The sequence below is a fragment of the Pipra filicauda genome, unplaced genomic scaffold (genome assembly GCF_003945595.2).
Source record: "Pipra filicauda isolate LSUMZ 115617 unplaced genomic scaffold, ASM394559v2 scaffold612_size220267_pilon, whole genome shotgun sequence".
In the NCBI taxonomy this organism is placed as follows: Eukaryota; Metazoa; Chordata; class Aves; order Passeriformes; family Pipridae; genus Pipra; species Pipra filicauda.
Window position 1 is genome coordinate 111,192 of NW_024104768.1, and position 13,156 is coordinate 124,347.

Here is a 13,156-nt window from a genome sequence, read left to right on the forward strand (position 1 = left end):
TTTATCCATCAGCAATATCATTAGATGAGTTCATTATAACCACGAGATTTACGGCGCTCATAAACTGCAGTGTAGGTGGCAGATTAAAATGTTAAGGGCTTTATACACCTCTAATACCCTCGCACCGCCATCCCGGCACTTCTTGGGAGATAAAGGGAGCTGCAGGGAGGTGGATCCCGGCGGGGAGACCTCCGGGGAGAAGCCCCAGATGCAGGGATGTGGCAGGGAAACAACGGCGGGGTCACCCCGAGCTGGGTCCGGGCTCGAAAACATGGTTTGAGGGGCCATTATTCCTGCTCGATGGGTTTGTTTTTCAGATGACAGGTACGGCAAAGGAGTTAATTGCCCTGGGTAATTAAAGAGTTCCAAAGAGTTTTTTTTCCAAGGAACTGGGTTGTTAATACTTGTATTCCCTCCTCTCCTGTTCTGTTCTGCAGATCCTTAGGGAAGACAAAGTTCTCTTGCACTCAGAGTGGAAGGTGCTGAGTGTTGCGGTCGGTGCCTCAGTTCCTGTGGGAATTCACTGTCCTGGCCAAACCTCAGCTCAGATAATTACATTTTGCTCTCTTAGCATCCACTTGGAGTTGCCACCGAGCGCGCTAGTTCTCAAATCCAGACCCAAACTACTATAAATAAGCTACTGTGGTCCACCTTAGAGACAGCAAAGACCTCCCTCGGCCTCCTCTTACAGGGATTTCTGAGATTCGGCAAAAAAAAAAAAAAAAAGGGTGAAATTCCTGGTTTCAGCCAAAAAAAAAAAATAAAATAAAGGTGTCCAGATTATGCTCATGGTTTTTCCACAGCCAGTGGTGCCTCCTGGGCATCTGCAGTGATTCAGCCCCCCTATCTGAGGCATCTCTCTCAGGATGGGCCGAGCTGCCCTCTGGAGATGCTGATCTCGCTCCCTGGACTCCAGGAGACAGAGAACTTGGCCGGGATGCCCGACGTTCCTCTGGTCAAAGCGGGGTGAGCCGAGTCCCACGCTCCAAAGATCCTCTGATGAAAGGTGCTGGAGGAATCCAGCTGCTGCCTCATCGTCACCGTGGCTGTTATTAATACAGGGCAAGGGTGAGGGAATCATTATTGTGGGAGAAAAAGTTCCCTCCGTGCCCGTGCGTTCGCAGGAGCAGCCACAAAATTAGGCACATGCTCTCCGGGTTAGGAGAGAAAGAGGGTTTAAATATAGCTCCTGTGCTGGGCTTCAGGATGAGCAAAGAGGTGTCTGACAGGAGCAGTTAACCCAGGAGGTTGGAGGCTTTTTGTTTTCCAGGCTGGAAGGAAAATATTCTGGAAGGACGGACGCCTGCACAGTGAATTTCACCTATTTAACAGGCTTAGATTTCTTAGTTCTTTTAGATTTAGTTCTCTTAGTTCTTAGGTTTCTTAGCTCTTAGAAATGGACTGTCAATAGTGAGATTCCCACAGACCAAATGCTGAAGACCCGACTGTAATCACTGTACAGACACTCATAATTTCAGAATTAAAATGTCCTTTCTGTAATTAGACTGCTTAGGCCTAGGTTTGATTACTAATACATAACAAAAAAAAAACCCTAAAACCCCCCCAAAAAAATTTCATGAGAATCAGTCACTTGATTCATGTTTTCTAGAGCCAAACTTATTGTTTTGCTGATCTATGCAAAGGTGGTTTTCAAGTTTTCAGCTGAAACATTAATTAAAAATTTCATTATTGTCCACATTTTTGTCATTGCTTGGGTTTGGAATAGTTCTAATATCACAGAAGGAAATCACTTCCATCCAGGAGGACATTAACTGGCAGAATGATTTCCTTTTCCTCTTAAAAAGATGGGGTGTGATAAGTCTCTCTTCCTTTCTTTTCATTCTAAAATTTCTCTGGGTTTTGTTTTCATAGAAAACCAGAGACATAATCACAATATGTGCTTGAATATTGATATTTTCCTATTAAAAACAATGCCATTAAGTGAAAGTAGAAGTATTATATTTTTCTGCCTGACCACCCACCTGGCCCCTGGGCTGGTGGTTCAAGTCATGGAGTCACAGAATCCCAGAATGGTTTGGGTTGGAAGGGACCTTCAAGATCATCTTGTTCCACCCCCTGCCATGGGCAGGGACTCCTCCCACTAGCCCAGGTTGCTCCAACCTGGCCTTGGACACTTCCAGGGATCCAGGGGCAGCCACAGCTTCTCTGGGCAACCTGTGCCAGGGCCTCCCCACCCTCACAGGGAAGGATTTCTTCCAAATATCTCATCCAAACCAACTCTCTGGCAGTTTGAAGCCATTCCCCCTCATCCTGTTGCTTCAGGCTCTTGGAAACAGTCTCTCTCCACCTTTCTTGTAGCTCCTTCAGGTCCTGGAAGGCCACAATTAGTTCCCCTCGAAGCTTCTCTTCTCCAGGCTGGACAATCCCAACTCTCCCAGCCTTTCTTCCCAGCAGAGCTGCTCCATCCCTCGGATCATCTTGGTGTCCCTCCTTTGGACTCTCTCCAGCAGCTCCATGTCCTTCCTGTGTCTGTACAGAGGAGTTTCATGGAGACTTGATGTTTGCTGTGAGAGTGTAAAAGACCCAGCAGGCTCAACTACATGTCCTGCTCCTGGTCTCTCCCTCTGGGATATCCTTCCCAGCTTCTGGTTGTCCTTGTTAGGAGGGCTCCATAGTTCATCTGTGCTGTTTGTCAGGGTGGGGAGGCTTTTGGAAACTTCACAGCCTTCTAGTTGCTCATTTCTCCCCCAAAATGTGTTTTTGGGCAGCCTCAGATACATGAAGTTCATGCTCGTGGACTTTACCAGCCCATGGGCACCACAGAGGGTCTAACTGGGATGTTTTAGGACGGATTAAGGGCCTGGTCATCACCTGCTTCCCTGTGAGCCCCTCTGGCTCGTACCAGGAAATGTGAGACAACCCCTGATGGGTTTCCCTTACGGTTTGTCACAACCTATGGAGACTTCTCCACCCACCTCCTCAATTTCAATATTTTAGGGTCATAAGACCAAGGGTATGCTGCGAAGATGCACCTTTTTAGACTGCTCTTATTAGACCACTCTTTTTAGACCACCCTGCACAGCTTGTCCCCTCCTTCCTTGTGTGGCTGAGGCTCCTCTTCCGAGGGATGTGGCCCCCCAGGGAGGCAGCCAAAATGAACAGGGAATGAGATGAACCTCTGGAAAGCTGAATGGATTATAAGGAAGGATCTGGAGGAGGTGGGACATCCTGCTGTTAGGGGGATCCCATGAAAAGGGACCTGCAAGAGAACATGGACATCCCTTGACTTAACTCCTTCAGCAGGGCTGGCTGCCACCTCACATCTGTTGTAAGACAAAGGGAGCAAAGTCACTGCTGTTGCTCAGTTCCCAATGTTTGGTGGGGATTTAAGGGCTGTCTGGGTCTTAGCCCAGGTCATTAGGCAAGTTACACCCTGGCAGCATTAATAAATTGTAAATAATCCTACAGGATTCAGAGATGAAGTTATTTTACCCGTGCTGGGGACGTCCACTGAGGAAGTTCTCAGCAGCACCTGGAGCCAGCAAAAGGCCTCTCTGAGATGAACAGAGCCCCAGCAGGGTTCAGGACTAGCAGAATTCAGGAAGGAGCAGGTGTATGAATCCCTACACGCTGCTCCTGGTGTGTCAAGGACTTTTGACAGCCGTGCTGAGAAGGTGGTGACCTTTCAGAGTCGGTGGAGTGGTGCTGTACAGCAAGGGCATCCAGAAAGGAAGGGGTTTCTTTTTTTTTTTTTCTCAAAAAGCTCTGAGCAGGTATTTCCTGCATATTTCTCCCTCCTAACCTGGCTGGGGTATCCATTCCAGGAGGGAGGGTACATGTAATTTAGGAAGAAGGTGGCCAAGTTCTTTATTTACAACGGCTCTGCTGAAGGAGCAGTTTGAGATAAGGGAAATGAAGAGCTCTCTAGGTGTGTTGGCAAAGAAAAATGCACACTGGAGGTTGAATTAAACACTTCAGGGCATGCAGGGCTTAAAGATAAGCCAAGAACTTTGGCTGTGGACATACAGAATAGTGTTTTCATGGCTCCTCCTGTGCTAATGGGAAGAAAAAGCCTAATTGGTTGGAAAGGAACAGCTCTTTGACCCTTTCCCTTGGTTCAGACTTGAGCAGTGCCTGTTCTGGGGGGGATGAGTGTGTTTGTAAAATTCCTGCTTCAGGAATTCTCCAGTGGGAGAGAAGAGGTTGGTATCAATGCGTGCAGGAAGTGTTGGTGCTTAAGGAATTTGAAGGTGATGCCTGGTTAGGCCACAGTAGATGACACTCGACCCACTTCTCGACACCACATTTTCAGAATTACCCACATGCAGGAGATGGTTGAGAAGGAGAGTGGAAAAATGCAAATGACAGGTTTAATCACTGGAAACAGTGAGAAAAAAAATGAATGATGGGAGCTACTAGAGGGTTGAGTAACACTGAAATGAGATTCTGATCTTTATAGACTTTCCCAATCTTTTTCTAAAGGTTTTGGTTGTCGGGTTGGTGTTGGTTTTTGTTTGTTTTTTTTTTTCCTTTGGGTGGAGGAGAAGGTTGGAAGTTTCATAAGGTTCCTACCTGGTGATCAATAATAATGACAGGGGAGCTGAAAGAACTGGGTTCTCCAAAAGATTAATTGACTTCAGAGAGGGAGAAAGTGTTTACAGCTGGAAGCCAAGCAGAAACCAAAAGAGGGTGCTCAGATAGATGTTATCACCCCCCAGAGTGTGCAGGTGAGCCTGGGCTCAGCTCTCTTCACCAGCAGAGCCACTGCTCGTGGGGAGATGTTCTGAGATTCCAGCCTGTGCCTTCAGCTGGCAGTCAGGGGACTGCACACTCCCCCACGAAACGCTGAATTTGCATGGCACCGTCTCGGGGCCCGATGACACCTTGAGAACAAGGCTCTTTGCTGGAGATTGTCTTTTGCAGATTAAACTTCCCAGACTGTAACTCAGATCAAAGCAAGGTGTGACTGTTTCCCTGCTGGGTTGAGGAGGGAGCAGTGGGAAAAAGCAATTAGAGGTATTTCTACATGATTTTATGTTTGGTTTTTTTTTTTTTTAATCGTAGACGATCTTCCCAGCAGCGGAAATGAATAGTTGAGGGCACCAACCTATAAAATCCTCTTCCTGTGACTGGTATTTTCATTCTACCAGTGTAGTAACCACCAAAAAACCCCCCCCGAGAAAGACATCAGTTTGGTTGTTCACATGATTGAAGTTTATGAGGCTGGAATCCTAAAACTTCACCCAGATCCTACTGAAACAGCTCAAAAACATCCTTCTGTCTTCTCAGCATGATGGAACCTGCAAGAGGTTGATTCTGTCTCAGAGGATACTCTATTGGGAATTGGACAGGGGGCTTTGGAAAGCTTTGGGAAGGACATTGGTGACTGTAGTTGATGTGGAAACAAAATCTGCAAATGTTTTCAGCAAAGTTAACTTAAGACACTGGAAAGTGTCCACATTCTGGACTCTGCAGTCAATGGAATGTTCTCTGAGGGGAGAGTCAGTGCTTTTCTCTGGAGACTTCATTGAAGCATCTCTCCACGTTGTCTGCAGAGATAGGACCACCTACCTCCCAATCCTAACCTGTAAATACCTCCTCAAATCCTGGTTCTTGGGGGGTTCAGTGGAGTGAAATTTGGATATGTGGCCCTCAAAAACACCATTTCCAACAAGGCCACAGAGTCAACACGCTCAGCAAGTCCCCTGAAGCCTGAAACAGTGTTTTAGAAGGTGTCTTTAGTGCAGAAACACTTTAGTCCTGTGTTTTGTATGAAACAAAAAAGGCACACTTGGCATGGGCTTCATTTCACAGAGGTTTTTCTGCCAATACTTGTGCCCTGAATTAATCCAAAGCTCAAAAAAAACCCCAACCCATATCAAGCCCCTTAGAGAGGGAAAATGAGTTTAATGAGTCCTTTCCTTGGTTTTCTCCTGTGGGTTCCCGCAGGCTCCCGCAGGAATTTGCCTCCTTCCTACAGGAGGACTTCCACAGAGCTTTCCTGGGTGGGACTTTTCCAAGGCACTTGTCCATCCCAGCTGTGAGGTATCGTGGCATGATTCATCTGGAGGCTTCCACAGTGCAGACATACCCCACTGATCCAGTCTGGCCAAGGGGGGCAAGGCCATGATTCACCTCAGCCCGGAGCAAACCTCTGGAATGGGCAGATGAGCCGTGACGTGGAAGTGTCTGTTCCTCTCCACTGGCTGGTTACAAAAGCAGGCTGGGGTGGGTGGATCAGCTGGAGGAGTCCATGTCACAGACATCAGAAGGTGGGTGACACGAACACCTGCTCAAGGTGAGCTGCCCTCCTCCCTCTTTTAATGCAGTGGGAAGAGAGGGGCACTTCCAGAGGGAAGTTCATGCTATTTGTCTCATTTTCCCTCCCTAGGGTAGGATGGATTGTCCTCTAATGTTAAGTGGGAATTATCTTCTCCCAGAAATGCAGACGAGGTGGAAAGAGGCATCTAAGCTTAGGAAATCAGCTGAAAATCCGTTGCTTCCCCAGGCACCTCCTACCTTGTCCACCTAAAAGTTCATTTACTGGAGGGCACATTCTTGGCTGAGCTGATTATCTTGGTTTTAGACTCCTACCTGGGGTCATTTGGGATCCAGAAACTGATGTCTCGCTGCCTGGACAGGGCTGATTTGTAAAGCTTTAGTCTATAGTTAACAAAGCCACTGAGAAGTGGCTTCCTGACCATGTGAATGTCCACCTCCTTTTCCCTTCTGTCCCCTCTTGACCAGGTCCCCACCAGGAAGGGACTTAACTGGCTGCAAGGACCCTTCTCCCATGAACAGCACAGACACTTTAAAACAACTTTTATCCTAGAGAAGTGCTAAAGTTGAGTTAATTTTCATCTGAACTTCAGCGATGATAGAATTGTTGTACTTTTATTTAGTCAGAGCAGAAGAGAGGGAAGGAGGGAAGGCATATTCCCTGATGGCCCTGTTGATAATCCAAACACACCAGGCTGCTCCCAAATGAAAACCACAGGGCAAAAATGAATGTAAACAGAAATACACACTGCCCAGGCAGGTTCCTCTCTGTCATTAATTCGGGGCAGAAAAGACAATCAAGAGATTTAATTAGAAGAAAAGGAAATCATGCTCTAAAAGTCCCTTCAGTTTTAGTAATCAAGGTTATTATTAGAAGCACCAGTAAGAACACTTTAAGAATCTATCCAATTAGCTGCATATCTGCTGAGCTGACTTGTTTGTCTCCGAGGCTTCTCCAACATGATGGTTCATGGACACTCCTTCCAAGACTTCCATTGGGCAGAGCACAGAATTTGCACTCAAGTTTAATTGGGGGGGGGGGGTTGGTTTATTTTTTGTTGGTTTTGGTTTGGTTTGGCTTTAATTTCACCCTCCTCACTTTACCCAAAGCACCACAGAATGATGGTGCTTCCCTTCCTGAATTTTCAATGTTTCCTTTCCAAAGGCTGGTGTCTTCTCCTGCTGGTGTTGTTCCTTTGTGTAGCTCTGGAAGTGCTTTTGCCCAGGATATTCCCTGGGCTTCCTCACTGCCAAAACTTCCCATAAAACGTTCTGTCTAGGTATGCTTGACTCTCAAAGAAAGAAATTCAGGTTTGACCTCCCTGGTTTTAAAGAAAACTCTCTGTATGAGCTGAACATCTTTAGAAAGAAGCAGCACAATGATGGGTTAAGGCTTTGAGAGGATGAAGAAAAGGGAAGGAAGGTATTAAAAGCAGAGTTTCTTTCCTTGCTGGGCCTGTAGGGAACTTCAGGAGACAGAGATGATGTTTTTGGGGAGCAGGGTGACAGTGGAAATGACATTTCCCGGTGAGGGGAATGCGAAGGAACCGAAGACTCTGATTTTCTGTCCCCATTCTTGTGAACCAAGTAACAAGGTGAAAACCAGCCCTGAAAGCATCCCTTTCTCCTTGTTTTTCCACCCAGGTCCTTGGCAATTGGTCACCAGTATTCCTCCCTGGGGACTCAGCCCATCCTCTGCGGGAGTATCCCGGGCCTGGTGCCGAAGCAGCTGCGCTTCTGTCGGAACTATGTGGAGATCATGCCCAGCGTGGCAGAAGGGGTGAAGATTGGGATCCAGGAATGTCAGCACCAGTTCCGAGGGAGGAGGTGGAACTGCACCACTGTCAATGACAGCTTGGCCATCTTTGGGCCCGTGCTGGATAAAGGTGAGTGCGGCGCCGCGGGTTTGGGAACAGCAGCGTCCGTGGTGGAGCGGCAGCAGAGACCTTGGGAAACCTGCTGGGAACTCATTTCCTTCTGAAAGATTGTCAGGAGACAGGACTTGAGCTGGACAAAGGACGTGTGTGATATAGGCAGGGAAAACTGAGTTGGCCCAGGAGCCCATCCGAGCATTTCAAACCTGATCCAGAGGGTCTTTTGCAGAGACAAGAAGGTAACTCTCACAGGGATAGCAAGGACCTGGGGGCCTTCCCAATGTCAGGAGGGTGGTCACCCACCACCCCCATTGCACAACCCACCACCACTCCCAGGTAACCACTGCTTTCACCTCAAACCTCTACTGGGACTTCCCAGAGAACTGGGAAGTGCTCACAGAGAGTGGGGTCACCTCTGACCCTTCTTGGAGCAGGAGGTTGGACTGGAGACCTCCTAGTGTCCCTTTATGAATTATCCTATGATCCTGTGCCCCTGGGAAGGAACACAAGGATTATTGTGTTGGCAGTGGCCAAGCTGGATGCCTGACTCCTCTCCTGACCCCATGGAATGTCATGCTGTGTTTCCAGCTCTCCAGATAATGGTAGAGGGGAGATGATGGGCTCTTGGGGGTGGTTCCTGGGACTGACCTTATCAGATAACAGCAGTTTTGATACTGGAATGGAATACAGTGAAGATCAAAGGGCTGGGGAAATCACCATCAATTAATGGTTCTGCTGTCATTGGTTATGAACGTGGCAAATTAAGACAGGGTGAAAATTCAGGCAACTATTTCTGCACCCTTTGACAGAAGTGGGAACTCTCAGAAATGTTTCACCCTAAGATGTTGGGTGCTGTGAGATTTAAGCCCCAGGCTAAGTCTGGGTGTCTGATCTTTTCCCTTATAAGTTGGAAGGAACCTATTTTAGCCTGTAAGAACGTTTTTATCCTTCTTTGCCCTTGTATGTCTTTTAAAGACCAGCCTGCTCCTGCTGTTTTCATGAAGTCTGGGTTAAGCTCTGCCTTTCCCTTTAGCAGAAAAGGGCCCATTCTTCCTTCCTTGCTTCCTTCCTTTCTTCCTTTCTTCTTTCCTTCCTTCCTTCCTTCCTTCCTTCCTTCCTTCCTTCCATCCTTTCTATCCTTCCCTCTCTCCTTCCTTCCAATTTCCTTCTCTCCTTCCTTCCAAGTTCCTTCTTTCTTGTTCCTTCCAAGTTCCCTTCCAATCCAAACTGCCCCGTGACTCTTCAGTTCATTCTGATGTCACTATTTGGGTTTAGCAGTGAGAAACCATCCCAAAATAATCATCTGGAAGACCCACGGCATGGGTGAGCCCATGTGAAAGTCTCACACCACAACATTTTCCAGGCATTTTTCCCTGCTCTGGGTACCTCACTCCTATAGCTGGATTAGGCCAAAAATGGATATTTTTCCCATACCCAACATGACTTGTCCAAGAACATCCACTGGGCACAGGCAGGAGGTGAAGCAGGTAACCCATGGCTGGATGTCCTCAAGGACACACAGAACGATTTGGGTTGGAAGGGACCTTAAAGATCATCTTGTTCCACCCTCTACACCTGCCACTATCCCAGGCTGCTCCAAGCCCCATCTGACCCGACCTTGGACACTTCCAGGGATGGTGAGTCCCTGACCTCTCTGGGCAACATGGAGCCCCTCGTGAGTCTCAGATTAGACACCCCACATCCATAGCAATAATCCCTGTGAGTGAGGACAGGAGTCCTCACCTCCTTGCTGCCCAAAGGAACCCCAACCCCACAAGTGCCAAACACTCATCCCACGGCGGCGGCGGCACGAAGGGTCTGTCCCTGCCCGAGACTGGAGGGTTTCTGTAACCAGGCTCAGGGAGGGAAAGGAGACTGGGACTATTTCATAACTGAAGAATGTTGTTCCTTGAGGGAGAATCAAACCACCCTTCAGTTTTGCTTCACCTACAGCAGGAGGGGGGAGTGAAAAAAAAAAAACAGCTCGGTCGCATTCTTGTGCGGCAGATCCCCCAGGGTAGGAACATACTTGAGCTCCTACCCAGAAAGAGAGAAGGAGAAAAGGAGAGGAGGAAAACCAGCAAGGAAAACTCTATTTTGCAGCTTGGATTTTAAGTCACCTGAGATCCAAGTGCAGCTTCTTTTTGGAGTTAGTGGAGACCCCCATCCTCCCTCAGCACAAACCAGAGTAGCCCCTAAAGCATCTCCCAGATAGCCTCACGGACTATCTGCACTTTTTCCTTTGAAAAGGACCAGTTTTAATGCCTTCAGGAAACCCTTTCTAGGCCCAAATCTTGCTGAGGCTGCCTTGCTGCTGTGGCATCTCATTGCTCATTCAGGGCTAGGCTTGAGCTGTGATTCAGCAGTGCCAAACTGTCACCAGACTCTGGTCCTTTTAAAAGCCATATTCTGATATCTCATCTAAAACCAGACTCTTTTTCCCCATGATCCTTTTTTTAAGGGGAAAAAAATCCCACGTTTTAGCTCAGACTATATTTAGTTTGAGATATATCTATATAGATATATAGATATATTGATATATTTTAAGCCAGGCCTAATCTCCAGAGGTCCCTTCCAACCCTAACAATTCTGGGATTTTGTGATCCTGTAATGAATCGCAAATTAAACAGGAATGGCTTTGATGAGCTTGGCTATGAGGGATTAGTGATGTTCAGGGGATCCTGATCTGCTGTTGTTTGAAGGCAACACTTGCCAGGTTTGCCCCTGTGTCCCTTTAGCTCTTTGTCAGCCACAGGAAGAGCAGAAACCCCCCATCCCACCCAGCTGTTTGACTACTCTGGATTGCAGGTCCTTGGCTGTGGAATAAACATTCCCTATCCAGGTTGCTCAGAGAGGCTGTGGACTCCCCATCCCTGGAATTGTTCCAGGTCAGGTTGGACAGGGCTTGGAGCAACCTGGTCTAGTGGAAAGTGTCCCTGCCCATGGTGTTGAAACCAGGTTTTTCTACCCCTTTGTGGTCTTGGGAGTGTATGGGCAGCTGTGCAGCTTCATGGAGAAACATTCAGATAGGTGCCACTTGGAAATCCCTTGGGATTCCCATTTGGGAATAGGTGTCTTGGGTAGCCTAGACTCTTGGGAATGCAAGGAACAGGATGCCTGTACAGGAAAAGTGAGTCTGATCTTTTTCTCTCTACCTAAACCTGCCCATCTTTTTATCAGTCATATATAAGAGGCCACAGTTCATGTGATTTTTAGTACCCTAGAAGTTCAAATCTCAGCTTCTGGACAGAAGAAAGACCCTTCACTTGCACTTTTCTAACAGTAATTTGTAAAGGAAGAAAAAAAGTATGTTCTTATGTGATTCTTCATCTGTATTGTAGGAAAGGAGAAATTTATGGCCATAGCAAGGTGACCTTAAATGGAGGCACAGCTCATGCTCAGCCACTTACCTGAGAGGCTTGGCAGTTTGTAGGCAGTCATTGCATCTTCCAGTTTACCAAGGACAAGGGAAGATTTTTTTAAGTTGCCTCTAAAAGTACACAGGATGACATTTTGGAGGATGTGGGAGGGGGACACGCCATCCTTGACAACAGAAAGTGAACGGTGCATCCTAACAAACTCAAACTTCAGTGCCACATGTTTGGAACTGTGATTTTGCCTTTATTTTAGCTTCTGTGGACTGAAGAGGCTGTTGATAGTTTTAGAGTCTCTCAATGCTCCGAGAGCTGTCTTTGAAACCCCTCTGGGCAGAAATATGAACTCAGGAGAAGTCACACAATAAAAGCTTATCATGGCCCTGTCTCTTTAAAGGACCTCAAAATAAAAGTTTCCTCCCTCTTCCCCCCCCCCCCCCCAATTCAATAAAAGTAAATTACCTCCAACTATTTAAGCCCCCAGTTCGTTTAAATTTAAAAAGGGAGCCCTTGTCCATCCGTTTCTTTCACTCACTCCCACCTCCTTCTGCTAAAGGCTGGCCGGGGCTCTAAACCTGCCAGCTGGGCTGAGAAATGGTTAATAGTTATTGTGGAGGAGCAGCTTTTAATGAACTATTGAAGAATGATACATTGATGGAGTAATGGGAGTTTAAGTCCCTCTGTAATGAAACAGGTTCTCAGCGCGGCCCCATTGTGGTGTAAATACGGCACGACTCTCCCACTGTTTGGTCAGGACTAAATAGCAGAGGCCAGAGGGGGGTCAGCTTATGGGGTCTCCGCTTTAGTTAATCAATCTGATTGGATTAGGGTCACTGAGATCCCTAATAATGTCAGAGGTTACGCCAAACTGGATTAAATGCTTTGTTGGGGAGGGCTCGGATTCTTTCAGCTCCGGCCGACGGGGCTTGTTTATTAGACTTGAGCGCTCGTGCAGCCTTGGGAAGCTGCTCCGGCCCTTTTTTGTGGATCGGGACTTGGAGGGGGGGGTGGGTGGTTTCAACGAGCCTGTGCTCCCCCGGTGCTCTGTCAAGTGTGTGCACCCATCGGATGTTCCCTCTGGGGACACAGATCAACCTCCCCACCGGACAAATGAGGGCCCGGTGGGTGATGCCGAGGCTCGGGGGCACAAATTCCTTCCGGAAACGACGACGGGGCTGGCCGCCGACCCTGCTGGAAGGCGAATGTCGGGAGTCACAAAGACAGGGGTAGTGACCCACTGCTCGTGCCCCCCTGGGTTAATCCCATCCCTGCCCAGCAAAGGGATGTTCTTTTCGGTGCAGCTCCTGTTTGCGCAGTTCCCGGGACGAGCACGGAATCAGACACGGAGTATTCGACACCACTCCATTGCTCTGTTATCAAACTGGGGTGATCCCAGAATCACGGAATCAGCCAGGTTGGAAAAGACCTCTGAGGTCGTCGAGGTCAACCTGTGACCCAACACCACCCTGTCACCCAGCCCATGGCACTGATGCCACATCCAGTCTCCGTTTAAACACCTCCAGGAACGGTGACTCCACCCCCTCCCTGGGCAGCCCATTGATGTCTTGCCTTCCAGCACTTCCATCTCAAATCAAGGTGGGATGGAATGGGATGGTGTTTCCCTACCATACTATCCAGAGAGACCACAAAGCCCAAAACAATTACTGC

The 13,156-nt window shown here is 47.9% G+C and overlaps 1 protein-coding gene across 1 annotated transcript in view; it reads left to right on the plus strand.

The window, feature by feature from the left end:
* Positions 1–13,156, plus strand: part of LOC113986844 (protein Wnt-3a) — an 88,023-nt gene that overhangs the window by 42,309 nt on the left and 32,558 nt on the right. The window contains exon 2 of the mRNA XM_027718918.2: positions 7,885–8,126. Coding sequence (XP_027574719.1) covers positions 7,885–8,126 — 242 coding nt within the window. The remainder of the gene's footprint in view (positions 1–7,884; positions 8,127–13,156) is intronic.